Source organism: Panulirus ornatus, chromosome 11, assembly GCF_036320965.1.
Source record: "Panulirus ornatus isolate Po-2019 chromosome 11, ASM3632096v1, whole genome shotgun sequence".
In the NCBI taxonomy this organism is placed as follows: Eukaryota; Metazoa; Arthropoda; class Malacostraca; order Decapoda; family Palinuridae; genus Panulirus; species Panulirus ornatus.
The window spans coordinates 43,529,304-43,544,326 of record NC_092234.1 but is presented as its reverse complement, the minus strand read 5'-3'; the positions used below and the strand labels follow the sequence as shown (position 1 = coordinate 43,544,326).

Below are 15,023 nucleotides of genomic sequence, written 5' to 3'. Positions count from 1 at the left end.
TCTTTTTTTTTTTTTTTTTTTTTAGGTAGCCGCATTGTGAGCATGGTGGGTCTTGGGGTATGGTGAGTGTTTATTTATAGACTTGTGAGGTTTGGTGGCGTCTCCAGCGTTGACACGGGGGGGAAATGTGACCCGCGTATGTCTGGGGAGTGTAGTTTCAGATGGTGGTGTTTGTGAGCGAGTTGGGAAGCTGGGTCTTTAGTGCTTGTTGCGTCATTTCAGTGTGTATGTGTCTTGTCCATGTTTGTGTTTGTTGAGGGTGCTGGGGAGATTTGAAAATGAGATTGCTGAAGTGTGAGGCAGGGGTAAACTTATTATTTCTACCTGCGGGTTGGTGGTTAGTTATGCAAGTGGTCTGCACGAAAAAAAAAAAAAAATGCCGAATACTTTGGGGGTATTACGAGGATCTTGATGTGATTGTGTAGGTGTGGGGTGTTTGTGGAAGCGAGCCACACACTGAAGTTCTACGTCCTCTGTACTGGGCAAAGCAGATGAATTATTTCTGGAATTTTTTTTTTTCTTGTCCAAAAATGGTATCATTTAGTAACTGTCCAAATTGGAGGGTGTAGGGTAGATTCGTGTTTATCTGGGGCTATAACACAGAAAGAAAACTCCCGCAGAGATACGACATTTTATGGGTGAGCCACGGAGTAATATGTTTGTTGCTAAAGATATGACTTATCAGGTTGTTTGCATATGAGAGGACCTTCATGTTGCGATCTTCTGGAGGCAACGGGAGGTCATGCAGTTAAAGACAAGAATACTGGAGAAAGAACTCTTCCCCGGGTAACTCCACTGTAAAATTTATGGGTTTCAGAGGTGACTTTGGCCATGACGTTGGCGAACCAATTTTGGTTTGGGTTGTGGAGGGTGGCTGGTGTCAAGTATCTATGTATGAGGATGATTGGGGTTGTGTCAAATGCTTCGTTGGATATCTATGTCCACTAGGATGGTGTAGGACAGGGGTTGTGGTGTGTTAACCATTTAGGATATATTGTATGAGGTCAATGTGTAATGTGGTAGAGAGGATGGATCTTTAGCCATGTTGTGTAAGTGAAACTGGCATATTTTGACTGATTCTGTTGTGAATTAGTTTTCCCAAAGTTTGATATTAATGACATTCAATATTACAAGGCGGTAGGAGGATGGGGAATTGGGTGATTTTGGAGGGTTTCATAACTGGTGTCATACTGGCTAGTTACAAGATTTTAAGGAAGTTGCTGAGTAGCCTGAAGTACTTCACGATATCTGCAAGTGCTTGATTGCAGCTGGGCCAAAGTATTTTCAGTGAAAGTTTGATATATTGTTAGGACCTGTAGCCGGTGGGATCATTAAGGTTTAGGTTTAAATCGTTCTGTTTGAATCAAAGGAAATGAAGAGTGGGTGGGCAGTTGTTTCTGGATGAATTCTGGGTAGATTTTTAATGACTTTCCTGTTTAGGGGTGAGATTGGTTTGCAGCTTTTTTGTGTAATGTCCCATGAACACATCAACATGTTCTTTGGGAAAAGGGATGTCATTGGAATGGATCAAAAGCCCTTCATGAGTTGGGGCTGGACTGGTACAATAAGTGTGGATCTATTAACTCACGCCAGATATGTTTGCTGTGGATCTTGTGGTTCACTGTGTTGAAGAAGGAGTGCCAATTTGCAGTTTGCCTTTACGTGATTAGGTTAATGGTGGTGTTATTTAGAGTCTGGATTTGTTCTCTGATTCTTAATTATGGTGTGTGGTCCTGTCTGAGCTGGTTTCTTGATTCTATGAGGTGTGTAATGGGTGGGGATAAGTTGGGTTAAATTTCTTTCTATATCCATGTAGTATGTGCTTTTTGATGGCTTGGATGGTGACACTGATGAAATGTGAGACTACATGATCTAAGGATGGGAAATAACCCATTCTGAACTTCTGGACCTTTATTTCCATGAATTGTGTGAAGTCTGGCCAGTCAACTTTCCTGTAGATTACAATGGTCTTTTCTGGTGGCTGTGTGGGTTGAGTGGGCCAAGTGGATATTGATTTGTGGCTTGAAGCCAATAAATGTTGCCAAACTTGTCCTGAATCTGATGTTACCTTGCATAAGACCATTAAGGAATTGGAAAACCTTCACATCCTTATAAAAACAAATTTAAGATAAATACCTCTTCATTGTAAAACTCTGCATTTTGTCAAACATATTCTTTACAGCAGGCACCTGATCCACATACCCTCTAACACTCATGAAGGTCACACTGTTCCTCCCTACTGTGATGCTCTGTAAATTTCACCACCCTTAGCATCATTCTCCCATACAAATTACCAGGTATTCTCAATAAACTTTTACCTCCTTAGTTCACCCTTATTTTTATACGGTGGCATCAGAGGCATTCTGCCAGTCCTCAGTCACCTCGAGACTTACATCAACCTCTTACTGACTCTAGACTGATATTTACATGAGCTGAGCAACAGCCTTAGTCCGATAATTTATACAACGAGTTTAGCGCCTCACTTTCAAAGCTGCTTGGCAAGCTTGGGTGACAGCTGAAGTTGAAGTGTGTGATAATTTTTCTAGGCAGTTGGTCATCCTCCAGCCATGCCAATGACAACATATGGTTATGAGTTTCTAAATAGAAAACTGAGCAGCTTTTAGTTACATTTAAGGGACCAGGCAGATGATCCTAAATAAACTGATGATGATGATGATCTGTCTTCACACTATGTAGGTGGCAATTTTAAGAACATGGGCTCTTTCAGGACTGAAAACTGACCTTGATGAAGTAGCAGAACATTTTCTAGCAAAGGTGGGGTACATGTTGCCAAATGCCTGACCTTGACTTGACATCACTGCATACGAATGGCACAGCTGATAATTTTACAAACTATCTAGATATTTTGTTACGATAAAGATATTAATGAATCAATGATATAAACAAGATTCATTTATCAAAGTAAAACAATAATAATCATTAATGAAATTTTTGGTGTGGGTAAAACGAACAATAAAATATGTGTCAATATATACTTGACAGTCAGGCCTTACTCCCACACTTTTTATCACACTGTGCTGAGAAACCTACAAAACCAACACATAATCAGAGTGAAAGTAGCATACAAAATATGCTTCTGAAGGAAGCATCATTATTTTCATATGAACAGTTTTGAAATTGTAAGGTTAAAGACATTTCTTCAACAAGAAAATGTGAATATTAAGGGTTGAAAATTACAGGTTAGCATAAAGGAGTTAAATATAAAATGTAAAGTAAAAAAAAAAATGAATGACAGAAGTAATGAAAAAGGAGAAGAATCCAGTGTAATCCTCAAATTACAGACAAAGAAAATGTGGTGGGAGTGTATTGGTAAGATATCTTACTGATACAGTATACTCACAGTGGGAGTACACTACCAACATAAGTTTTTTTATTTTTCCCAAGGAAAACTAAGGACTGTATCACTTGCTTTCTGGTTGCTTTATTGTCCTTAGGTTATAATAACAATATATCATAATGTTATAAAGATGCTTTATGTTGAAATAAGGCACCATTGTGTTGACAACTTCTGACACTATATCTAATGATATCTAATCTGTTTTCAACCTTTTCACTGTCTGACCAAAGTTATGTAACATTTACCAAACCTTTACAAGAAATTCTACACAGACTACTAGTCACATCATTTGAAGCATGTTGGATAAGTTTGCTTTTTATATTGATGTTGTATGTGAAAGCCACACAGACTTAATATTAAGCTTTCCGAGTTGGAACAATATCGCAAAACCTTCGTGGAATAGCTTTTAAGCTCTTAGACATACAAAATTTAATACATATCTCTTACAATCAATATGATGATTAAAAATAAAAATGAACACAAGATAGTATGTTTCAGGGACTTAAGCACATTTCAGTTTTTAATATACCTTGGCTTCGAATAATCTCAATATCCAAAAATGGTAACCTACTGTAGTTATCCTCTTATTCCACGGCGAATTTTATTGATTGCAAAAGTCGTTCAGTCTTGTCAAGGACAAATCAATAATTGAATGGGCTGGCCAAAAAACATAAGATATAATCCTTCCTGAACCATACACAATATGGCTATATATTTATCAACAATCTAGTCTCAAAAAATTCCTTTCACAATTTTGCAAGTATAGGATATAAGGGACTATCTACAACCACACAATATCTCAAGAGTTAGTTATTTAACATTAAAAATGAATGTTGTATAGTCTCAGTTTACTTAGTTTGACAATATTGCTGCTGGGAATTATATCAATATCTGAACTAATATTCTCTTGGAGATAATTCAATGCTCTTCAGTGAGAACATTCATGAAGAGATTTACTTTCAAAACTTAATGTTTATGTTCATATTCAGCTTTTAAAGATCCGAGTTTGTTGAACCAGATCTACATCATCATGTATGAACAACTCAGAAACTGTACCACCAATAGGTAATAATTTTACAAACAAGTTGGCTACTTTATATATTAGTGATCCTATTGAGCTAGTAATCGATCTTATTGTATTATCTGACTGATACGTTTTAACTACAACATATGAATGTATGTGAGAAATACTTAGAAAAGCAAATGGATTTGTATGTAGCATTTATGGATCTGGAGAAGGCATATGATAGAGTTGATAGAGATGCTCTGTGGAAGGTATTAAGAATATATGGTGTGGGAGGCAAGTTGTTAGAAGCAGTGAAAAGTTTTTATCGAGGATGTAAGGCATGTGTACGTGTAGGAAGAGAGGAAAGTGATTGGTTCTCAGTGAGTGTAGGTTTGCGGCAGGGGTGTGTGATGTCTCCATGGTTGTTTAATTTGTTTATGGATGGGGTTGTTAGGGAGGTAAATGCAAGAGTCTTGGAAAGAGGGGCAAGTATGAAGTCTGTTGGGGATGAGAGAGCTTGGGAAGTGAGTCAGTTGTTGTTCGCTGATGATACAGCGCTGGTGGCGGATTCATGTGAGAAACTGCAGAAGCTGGTGACGGAGTTTGGTAAAGTGTGTGGAAGAAGAAAGTTAAGAGTAAATGTGAATAAGAGCAAGGTTATTAGGTACAGTAGGGTTGAGGGTCAAGTCAATTGGGAGGTGAGTTTGAATGGTGAAAAACTGGAGGAAGTGAAGTGTTTTAGATATCTGGGAGTGGATCTGTCAGCGGATGGAACCATGGAAGCGGAAGTGGATCATAGGGTGGGGGAGGGGGCGAAAATTTTGGGAGCCTTGAAAAATGTGTGGAAGTCGAGAACATTATCTCGGAAAGCAAAAATGGGTATGTTTGAAGGAATAGTAGTTCCAACAATGTTGTATGGTTGCGAGGCGTGGGCTATGGATAGAGTTGTGCGCAGGAGGATGGATGTGCTGGAAATGAGATGTTTGAGGACAATGTGTGGTGTGAGGTGGTTTGATCGAGTAAGTAACGTAAGGGTAAGAGAGATGTGTGGAAATAAAAAGAGCGTGGTTGAGAGAGCAGAAGAGGGTGTTTTGAAATGGTTTGGGCACATGGAGAGAATGAGTGAGGAAAGATTGACCAAGAGGATATATGTGTCGGAGGTGGAGGGAACGAGGAGAAGAGGGAGACCAAATTGGAGGTGGAAAGATGGAGTGAAAAGGATTTTGTGTGATCGGGGCCTGAACATGCAGGAGGGTGAAAGGAGGGCAAGGAATAGAGTGAATTGGAGCGATGTGGTATACAGGGGTTGACGTGCTGTCAGTGGATTGAATCAAGGCATGTGAAGCGTCCGGGGTAAACCATGGAAAGCTGTGTAGGTATGTATATTTCCGTGTGTGGACGTGTGTATGTACATGTGTATGGGGGGGGTTGGGCCATTTCTTTCGTCTGTTTCCTTGCGCTACCTCGCAAACGCGGGAGACAGCGACAAAGTCTAAAAAAAAAAAAAAAAAAAAAATATGAATAAGAAAGTGTTGGATTTTAACTTTTGAATTGTTTGATGGGTCATCCTTTCCTTTCAGTAATGCTCCAAGTTGTTTGTTGAATTCTTTGCTGACTTATCTGTTTGCTCAAAGGGCAGATCACTCACAGTGTGAGGATTTTCTCACTTTAATTACTTGTTCATAGCAACTAAAGCATCTGACTTGTCAGCTTTTAGGGAGTAGATATCTTTAACCTTTTTCAATTTCTGAAAGTAAAGAATACCTTCATCATACAGTTCGGTAGTTAAAATCCAACACTCCCATTTTTTATAGATATACTTTGGTTAACATCCATAAGCCTAGTCATTCACTGTATCTTGTAGACACTCTATACCATCCTGCATATTCAGGCCCTATACGATCAAAACTTTTTTCACTTCATCCTTCCACCTCTAATATGGTCTCCCCCTTCTTGTCCCCTTCACTTCTGACACAAACATCCTCTGTACTTACATTTCAGTACAACTGCTCAGCTTTCCAGCCATATTCTTCCTACTACCACTCTTCTCTCTAAATCCTATCATTTCTTACATTATAAACCCTCTTCACACCACATATCATCCTTAAATTTAAATTTCCAAAACTTTCACCCTCTTCCACACATCCTTATCTAGAGCCCATGCCTCCCATCCATAAAACATTGCTCTTCCAGCTAGCAACTTCTCTTTCCACACACTGTGCTCCCAGGACCTTCACCCCTTCACCCACCTAAAGACTCAATTCAGCTCCAGTGGTTCCAATTGCTGCCATGACCACTCCTAGGTAACTCAAACACTTCATTTCCTCCAATTTTTCTCTAATCAAACTCACACCTAACCTCTCTCTCTTAAGTGCAAAACAAAATAATCTTACTTATATTCATCTTATTCTTAACTTTCTCATTTCACACACTCTTCCAAGTACCACCTATACACCTTTATATTCTCTTTCACTAGCAATCTAACTTCATTATCTTACCACTCACTACCCTTCACATATGCCCATCTCCTTCACGCCACATATTTCTCTCACAAATGCCAGCTCTGCTTCTCTAAATACATCAATTCCCCTAACTACACTTACTCTAACCTTTTGCTATTCTACATTCAATATTTTCTGGTATCTCTTTACAAAAGCCTCTTTTCCAAACTCACATACTTTCACCACTCTCTTCTCACCTGTATGATTTCCACTTTTCCAAATGCCTCCATAAACCTTCACCCTCACCTCCACTGGGTAATTATTAGACATCCCACTAGTTGCCCCTCTCTGCACATTCGCATCCAATAGTATCTGTTTTGCAATCGTAGCAATTATTTCATTATCCAATAATGCCTGCTTACCATCTTTTCTTCTCTTCATGTGCCCATCTGTTTAAACCAGGTATCACTAATCACAATCATTTTTCAGCACAAAACCCAGAAAGCAGTTACCATTTCTATTCACCTTATTGAATACCTCATGCCCTACAATTACACCCTCCACTGCCACATTCCTGATCTCTCACATTAAACAACTGGCACACTCAGCACCTCTCAAAATATTTTCCTCTCTTCATCAGTCCTCCTGTGGTCAGGTGCATAAGCACTACTGATCACCCAACTCTCATAATCCACTTTTCACCCACATCAGTCTGGAGCTCACTTCCTTACACTCCTTCACACTAAACCCATACTTTATCCCAAAGATATTCCTAAACCATTTTTCCCCCTTAACCATGACCTCTTGTTTTACATAGCAAGAAAAAAAAATTCCTGTGCTCAAAAATACGACCTATCTCTTCCTTCTCATCTTGGTTACATCCACACACATTCAGGCACTCCCAGCCTAAGTCTCGCAGGGGGATGAACACCCCTTGCTTGGCTCCTCCTTTTTCAACTTTCAGAAACTGACATACAAGAAGTAGCTCATTTCCAGCAGCCCCCTTCCATACTTCCACCCCTCTTAGTTGCACTCTGCAACACTAAGGGAATATATTGGGAAGTATTTTTTTTCTTCCCATCCCCAGAAACATATTTTTGTTATACGATTTTGTTTCTTTTGAAAGTGGAGAGTAGTAAGTGGAGAATAAAATATGCATGGCAAGGCATGACAGCATTTCTTTTTTCTATTCTATATTTAGTAAATAATTGGGTGAGCTAAGATCACAGATTAGTGAAATACTGTAAAAATGAGTGGAACACTTGAAGATATAAACAAGACCTACAAATCTTGTGTAATTTCCTCTAATACCCAATGATGGTTTTACTTTCAAAGTTATATGAAAAATATGTGACTGTTACAGCCTCATGTTCAAATCAATTTTTTGGCATTGTTCACCTAAATACACGGAAATGCAACCTAGCACAAGAATGCATCCCAAAGGACTTTCTTCACCATATGGCATGATGCTGCAAATAATGTTCTTAATATACTTTGAACACAGCACAGAAAAAGAAAACTAATCCTAACCCCTATATGAAGCTGAGCAAGGTTCTGATGATTTCTACAAATGATCCCACTTTTACATGATCCCAACATTCTCCCCGATTTTAACTGACCTCCTCATCACCCTTACTCTATTCGCCACATGCTACAGTACAGCTGCTTGAGAAGTTGCAAAGAGTGATTTGAAGCCTTATATCAAATTCTTTGCCAACAAATAAGGCCTTAGTGGTGAGGTTTATGAATGTCACTGAAGACATTGAGTTCATTAATGCAAATGTTGGTTTAACACTTGTAAAAAAAATCAAAATGTGAAAGCCTTGTCTAAAAGCTGAGATCTACAAAGGAAGTATACCAAAAACATGTTCTGCTGCTGGGCACCATGTGGAATGGCCACTTGTGGGAAGGTTTGGCAATACCATGAACTGTCACTCTGTCTATCATCTGTCAGTTGATATATGTTGACAGTTGTTGCAGTGCTTATTCACTGGTGTGTGGAACACTGTTTTTCAACCAGAATATTGTAACCAAGATAAACCTCTGCTAAGGAGGTTTGGTAAGGCTTCCATATACTCCGTTCATTTTCTGGAAGCATTTCCTAAACTTTAACTTTAATAAAGCCCAATTTTCCATGATCTTCATAACCTCACCACTATGACCTTATTTAACACTTAAGAACAAAATATGATGCTCCACATCTTACTGAATTTTCAAAACACTACACCAGCACTGCTTAACATAATTACTCAATATCCAAAAATAGTTTCAATATAGAGTTAACCTGATAAATTACTCAAACTTGACATTTTACCATGATCACCTAACATGACATTAATGGCATTTTTAATTTTCACAATGATACGACCTATCATTTTCATTTTTTTTGTTATGATGTATTGGTTGCTGCCTATCCTTACTGCTTCACAATTACTAATCGTATATTTACCAACTTTCACAATAATGAATCTGTTAAGAGTTTGGTAATTTGTCAGAGTCCACAGCAGAACTAACTTTGGGAAATGGCTACGGTTTATGTTTTTGTGCTTACATTCGTTGTAATTAAAATATCGGCAGAGCATGATTTGAATCATATCTTAATGAACAATATCAAATTGAGGTGACAGCAGTATATCCAGGAAAATATGGGGTTAGCTAAAGTAGGTACATGACAAGTGTACAACAGAACCAATGCAAACCTCACCTAAACTCTTTTGCAGTCAAGATATATCTATATTTTCAATAATCTAACTGGAATATACCATTAATGCTCATTAAAACGGACAACTAACAAGGCACAGAATGTAAGGAATCAAAAAACATCAAAATCCTCAATAGATCACTGTAATGTTACGGTATATTTCCACAAAGCATTCTGGTTACTCGGTAAAGTTATATGAGCTTTTCTGAGGTTCTGTTGATATCTTACATACATACATATTTTTTTTTTTTTTTTTTTTTTTTTTTTTTTTTTTTATACTTTGTCGCTGTCTCCCGCGTTTGCGAGGTAGCGCAAGGAAACAGACGAAAGAAATGGCCCAACCCCCCCCCCCATACACATGTACATACACACGTCCACACACGCAAATATACATACCTACACAGCTTTCCATGGTTTACCCCAGACGCTTCACATGCCTTGATTCAATCCACTGACAGCACGTCAAACCCTGTATACCACATCGCTCCAATTCACTCTATTCCTTGCCCTCCTTTCACCCTCCTGCATGTTCAGGCCCCGATCACACAAAATCTTTTTCACTCCATCTTTCCACCTCCAATTTGGTCTCCCTCTTCTCCTCGTTCCCTCCACCTCCGACACATATATCCTCTTGGTCAATCTTTCCTCACTCATTCTCTCCATGTGCCCAAACCATTTCAAAACACCCTCTTCTGCTCTCTCAACCACGCTCTTTTTATTTCCACACATCTCTCTTACCCTTACGTTACTTACTCGATCAAACCACCTCACACCACACATTGTCCTCAAACATCTCATTTCCAGCACATCCATCCTCCTCCGCACAACTCTATCCATAGCCCAATATATATATATATATATATATATATATATATATATTGCCAACTTTCAAATTCATCTACCTCACTTTTTCCATGACATAAAAAATTATCAGATTAAACATCATTCAATAATATGTTTCAAATAATGCTCTACAGGTATATCTGCAATCACAATGAACAATATAAAGACTCTTTAACATAATTTGTCATTTCCGAAATCTGGCTTTAACGTGTAGCTTAAGCGACAAATTACCAAGTTTTTGTGGTTATGCATCATGACTTGCACATCTTCAATCAAGATTGCAAGCATCTTTTATGACCTCAGACTAACTGCTTGATAGGAATCAATTGCCCATGCTCTAAACCCCAACCATATTGGTGATAATACCAAGAATTTTCACCAACATCCAAAAGTTGCAACGGATGAAGACAAAGTTTCACTTAAACTAAGCATGAATGGGTTTTTATAGGTTCAGCCTAATATATATACCCACGCCTAGCACTGAAATATTACTTAAATTACATTACATTAACGAATAGTTTACCTTCACATTACTACCTATGATAATTGGTTCAGTCTGTCAGGTGTCACAAGGTTTGAACTACTCTTAACTTTAATCTACACATTCCCTATCCTTAGTAAGGTGAACATTAAATATTCTCATAATCTTTTTTCTAATGTAAGTCTTTGGCTTACATATTGCAGGCAACAATGTGTATCGTGTCAAGGTACGTCTTTGACTTAATGTCAGCTCAATATGACATATAATTCTTTGACAATTCACCAGCCAAAAATGACCACAGATCAGTCCCAAGTGATGAGACACACGAAACCAAGGCATGGATTTCGCATGTACCATTATTACAGTCTGTAATACTGACACTAAATGGAGTTAATACCAGTACACTCGTGTCCATATACTCATGTCTCTGATAATAGCTCTTTGCTTCATGGGGAAAGAAAGAAAAAAAAATTATCATCACGACGAAGCAAGTTGAAGAGAAATTGAATGTCGTCCTAATCAATGCAATTATGAGATTCATTGTGAGAAAAAGGAACAAGAAGTGAGAGGTGATGTCACAGGTTAATAATACAGGGATGATATGAGGTGTCAAGACCATTAAAGGCCAGAAAGCAACTCACCGTGTGATTTACCCCCCACATGAAGACGGAGAGGAAGGGTTCGTTCGCCCTGAAGAGCTTCACCTTCTGGTGTTTCACCCGCACCGCCTTCTTCTTCAGCTTCGAGGATAAGGAAGCAGCAGACGCCATTGTTCTTGGATCCTCCTTATGGCCTCTAAATACACAAGAAATTTCAATACACACCACCCATGATAAGACTGTCACAACGTTAAGTTACAGCCCACTCCACCTCTATTATTGACGCATAAACGACACAACGTCGAGTGCGATTCGAGAATTCTCGACAGCAGACGATCGGGTGAGGCGCGCGTAAGCGATCCGGCGGAGGTTCACGTCGCCCACGAACCTCCTCCCGACAGCGATTTCTAACCAGTGATGTCATGGATAAACCATATATTTTGAATGTTTATTTCAGAATTTTTGGTTCTATTAGTTTTGGAATTCCTTGTTACACTTATTAACAACCTTTGATGGGCTGTGTAATTAAGACATATAAATTTCAATCGTAGTTTCAATTATCATTCAGGTCTAATCCATCCGAATAAGCAACTATGATAAAATATGTAGAATAGTATATACGTATGTGCAGAAGTGTATGTATGTCTGCATGTGTAGAAATATATACATATGTTTAATAAATGAAAGTAATTATGTCCAACTGGACACTTGCAAATCAAACTTAAGATATACCAAACTACTTCGTCCTCGAGACATATCACGCTATAGCAATTTTGTCGCACATTTTTTTTTTTTCATTTTCGTAATGAATGTCAATGGACACAGACAGCTGTGACTGAACTCAGGGTTCATTTTAGATGCAGAACTCAAGTGATGGCCATTTTACTACAGTTACTGTCGCCGCGTTCCCATGTGGACACGAATCATATCTCATGTGATTTCTTTCACTGCATAACTGGTTTTCCGTGGATAAATAATGCATCTCATTCTTTCAAGATTTAAGAACATTACGTCTTTATATTGTCTTTTTTTGTACAGCGGGAAGGAAGTCGGCAAAATGATTATACAGAAACATGAAAGAACAAGTTGCATTACAGAAAAAATCCACCCATGCCTATGCCAATGCATGTTAATTATCACTAATTAGTTTTGTCTACAAGCATGGCCTGTTTACAGCATACTAATTGTTCTTTATAGATCAACAGTTTCGGCCTAATGGGGTAATTTCTGGTGCATTAACAAAATGTGCTCACCGAACCAGAGAGAGCTTTACGAATGTTTTAGGATTTGAATTTTCTCGCAACGCCTAGGTCGTGTATCGTCCCTCATTTATTTCACCATATACTATCAATTAGGCCCAGCAGCAGCAGCAGTTGTAATAGTAGTAGTAATAGTAGCAGTAGTAGTAGTCTTCATAAAGCCACAATTTCCCAACATGCTCTGCGCTAATAATGTCCCAGTCGCCGTTGATCGTATGAGGAATGACATTGTAAGAAAGAGGTCTAATTGTGAGGTTCGACCGTATGGAGAGGATGAGCGAAGAGAGTTTTACTAAAAGGATTTATGTGTCAGAAGACGAGGCGAAAAGGGCACATCGAGTATAATGTATCGAAGCCAACGTCCCCATCCACAATCAAGCCCCACAGATTTTTCCACGGTTTCCCCCGACCGCATCACATGCCCAGGTTAAGCCCACTGACAACACGTCGTCCCCAGTCAGCCACATTGCTCCAACTCGTTCTATGCCTTGCTCGCCTCGCACCCTCCTGCATGTTCAAGCGCTGGGCCTTCAAGGCAACTACCACTCTATCCTCCCACCTATTCCTTGGTTTACCCCTTTTCCTCGTTCCTTCCATATCTCTATTGTCAACCTCTCCTCACTCATCTTCTCCCTATGTCCAAACCATTTCGGCACACCCTCGTCTGCTCTCTTACATACTCTTCTCACCACCTCACCTGTCACCCAGTCATTTCTTGTTCGATCAATCCTCCTTACACCACATATTGTTCTCAAACATTTCCTTGCCAACATATTAATCCTATTCTTTATATTTTCGTCTAAGCCCTTCGCCTCACATCCACATAGCATTAACGGGACTATCATACTATTAAATATATCCATCTTTGCCCATAAAACCTGTGACATGTCTTTTCACACATTGCACAATGCACCCAAGAATTTCGTCCCTTTACCCACCCCTATGGTTCACTTCAACTTCCATGGTTCCATCATTCGCTGCCATGTATCGAAAACTTTGCCCCACTTCCTCCAAATTTTCTCCATTCAAACTCACACTTCAAATGACTTCTCTCTTTTTACTGCTAAACTTAATAACCTTGCTTTTATTCATATTATTCTCTCAACTTATTTCCTTTCACACATTCTCACTCGAATCTACCCACAGCGTTATGTTATCAGCAAATGACTCATCTCCAGGCCACCCCAGCAGACTGCATATCTGCACCTAACTCCAAAGCCCTTGCATTCACTTCCCTCTCCTCTCCATCTATAAACAAATCAAACAGCCATGGTGACATCACCCACCCCCCGCCGCAGACCCACCTTCACTTGGAACCACTAACCCTCCACCCTGCCCACTCGCACAATAATGCCTCCGATTGCTTTCCTTATACAAGCTCAGGACCCCTTATATGGAGCCCCTACACCCTTGAGGCTGCGCGTCACTCAGAAGCAGGGAAATAATAGCCTCATCTGGAGCGAGAAGGTCCAGGATTAAAACGTAGCCTTTTCCGTCTAGGATCCCTGACCACATACTATAGGCCAGTAGGGTGCGACAGGCCGCCCACACTGTGATCCCGAAGACGCCGCAAATAGACTCGTTGGGATCTCGGTAATATTCACACATCAGGACATATACACATGTAAGACAGTCTAGACAATATTATCATTGTGCGCCCGGGAATCGAACCTGTGCCACCGATGACACACATCCAAAGATACAGTGAATACATGAGAACACTGGCGACTGCTATGGAAGAGGAAACTATGGAAAATATTCTAATGTATCCGCAGCCAGATGAAAGCAATCCTATGGAGCCTGAATTATGGATGAAACAATAAATATCCTTTAAAAACAAAATATATATTTACGTACTGAATCATCATTTATCAATCTACTTATCAGTCATTATTCCAAATATTCAGTTTACCTAGAAATTCTAACTCAGCGACTCTTAAGGTATGTATCATACGTGAGCACGGGTCGTATGGCTCATCTGGTCTGGTCTTATGGGCGATCTATAACCCAGGATGGGGACATGAAGCTGGTTCCCATTGGTTCCTTTTTGATTATCTTAATGAAAGGGGGAAAAAATACATGGAAGGGAAATACTGATTTGTTTAAATACACTTGGGTTTAATTTGCATCTGGCGTATGGCGTTAATTGTCGAGTTTTAAAACTATCATTCATTTACATGATTGCTCTTAAGTGCTGGAATCCCTGAAAATGATTAGTCTCCTCTTGCCCTCAAAAGATTCAAATATAAAACAGTAAATATGGGACGTGAACGGGGAATTACTGACTAATGCACAGAGTTAGTTATAAATTTTACTATAGACTTTTCAAACGAAA

At 39.2% G+C, this 15,023-nt stretch overlaps 1 protein-coding gene across 2 annotated transcripts in view; it reads right to left on the bottom strand.

Moving 5' to 3' along the window:
* PIP4K (phosphatidylinositol 5-phosphate 4-kinase) overlaps nucleotides 1-11,731 on the bottom strand; it is a 61,231-nt gene extending 49,500 nt beyond the window's left edge. For both annotated transcript variants that reach the window (XM_071666853.1, XM_071666854.1), the window contains exon 1: nucleotides 11,472-11,731. In XM_071666853.1, the coding sequence (XP_071522954.1) occupies nucleotides 11,472-11,600 (129 nt within the window). In that variant the 5' untranslated portion in view covers nucleotides 11,601-11,731. The remainder of the gene's footprint in view (nucleotides 1-11,471) is intronic.
* Between the last annotated feature and the right edge of the window lie 3,292 nt (nucleotides 11,732-15,023).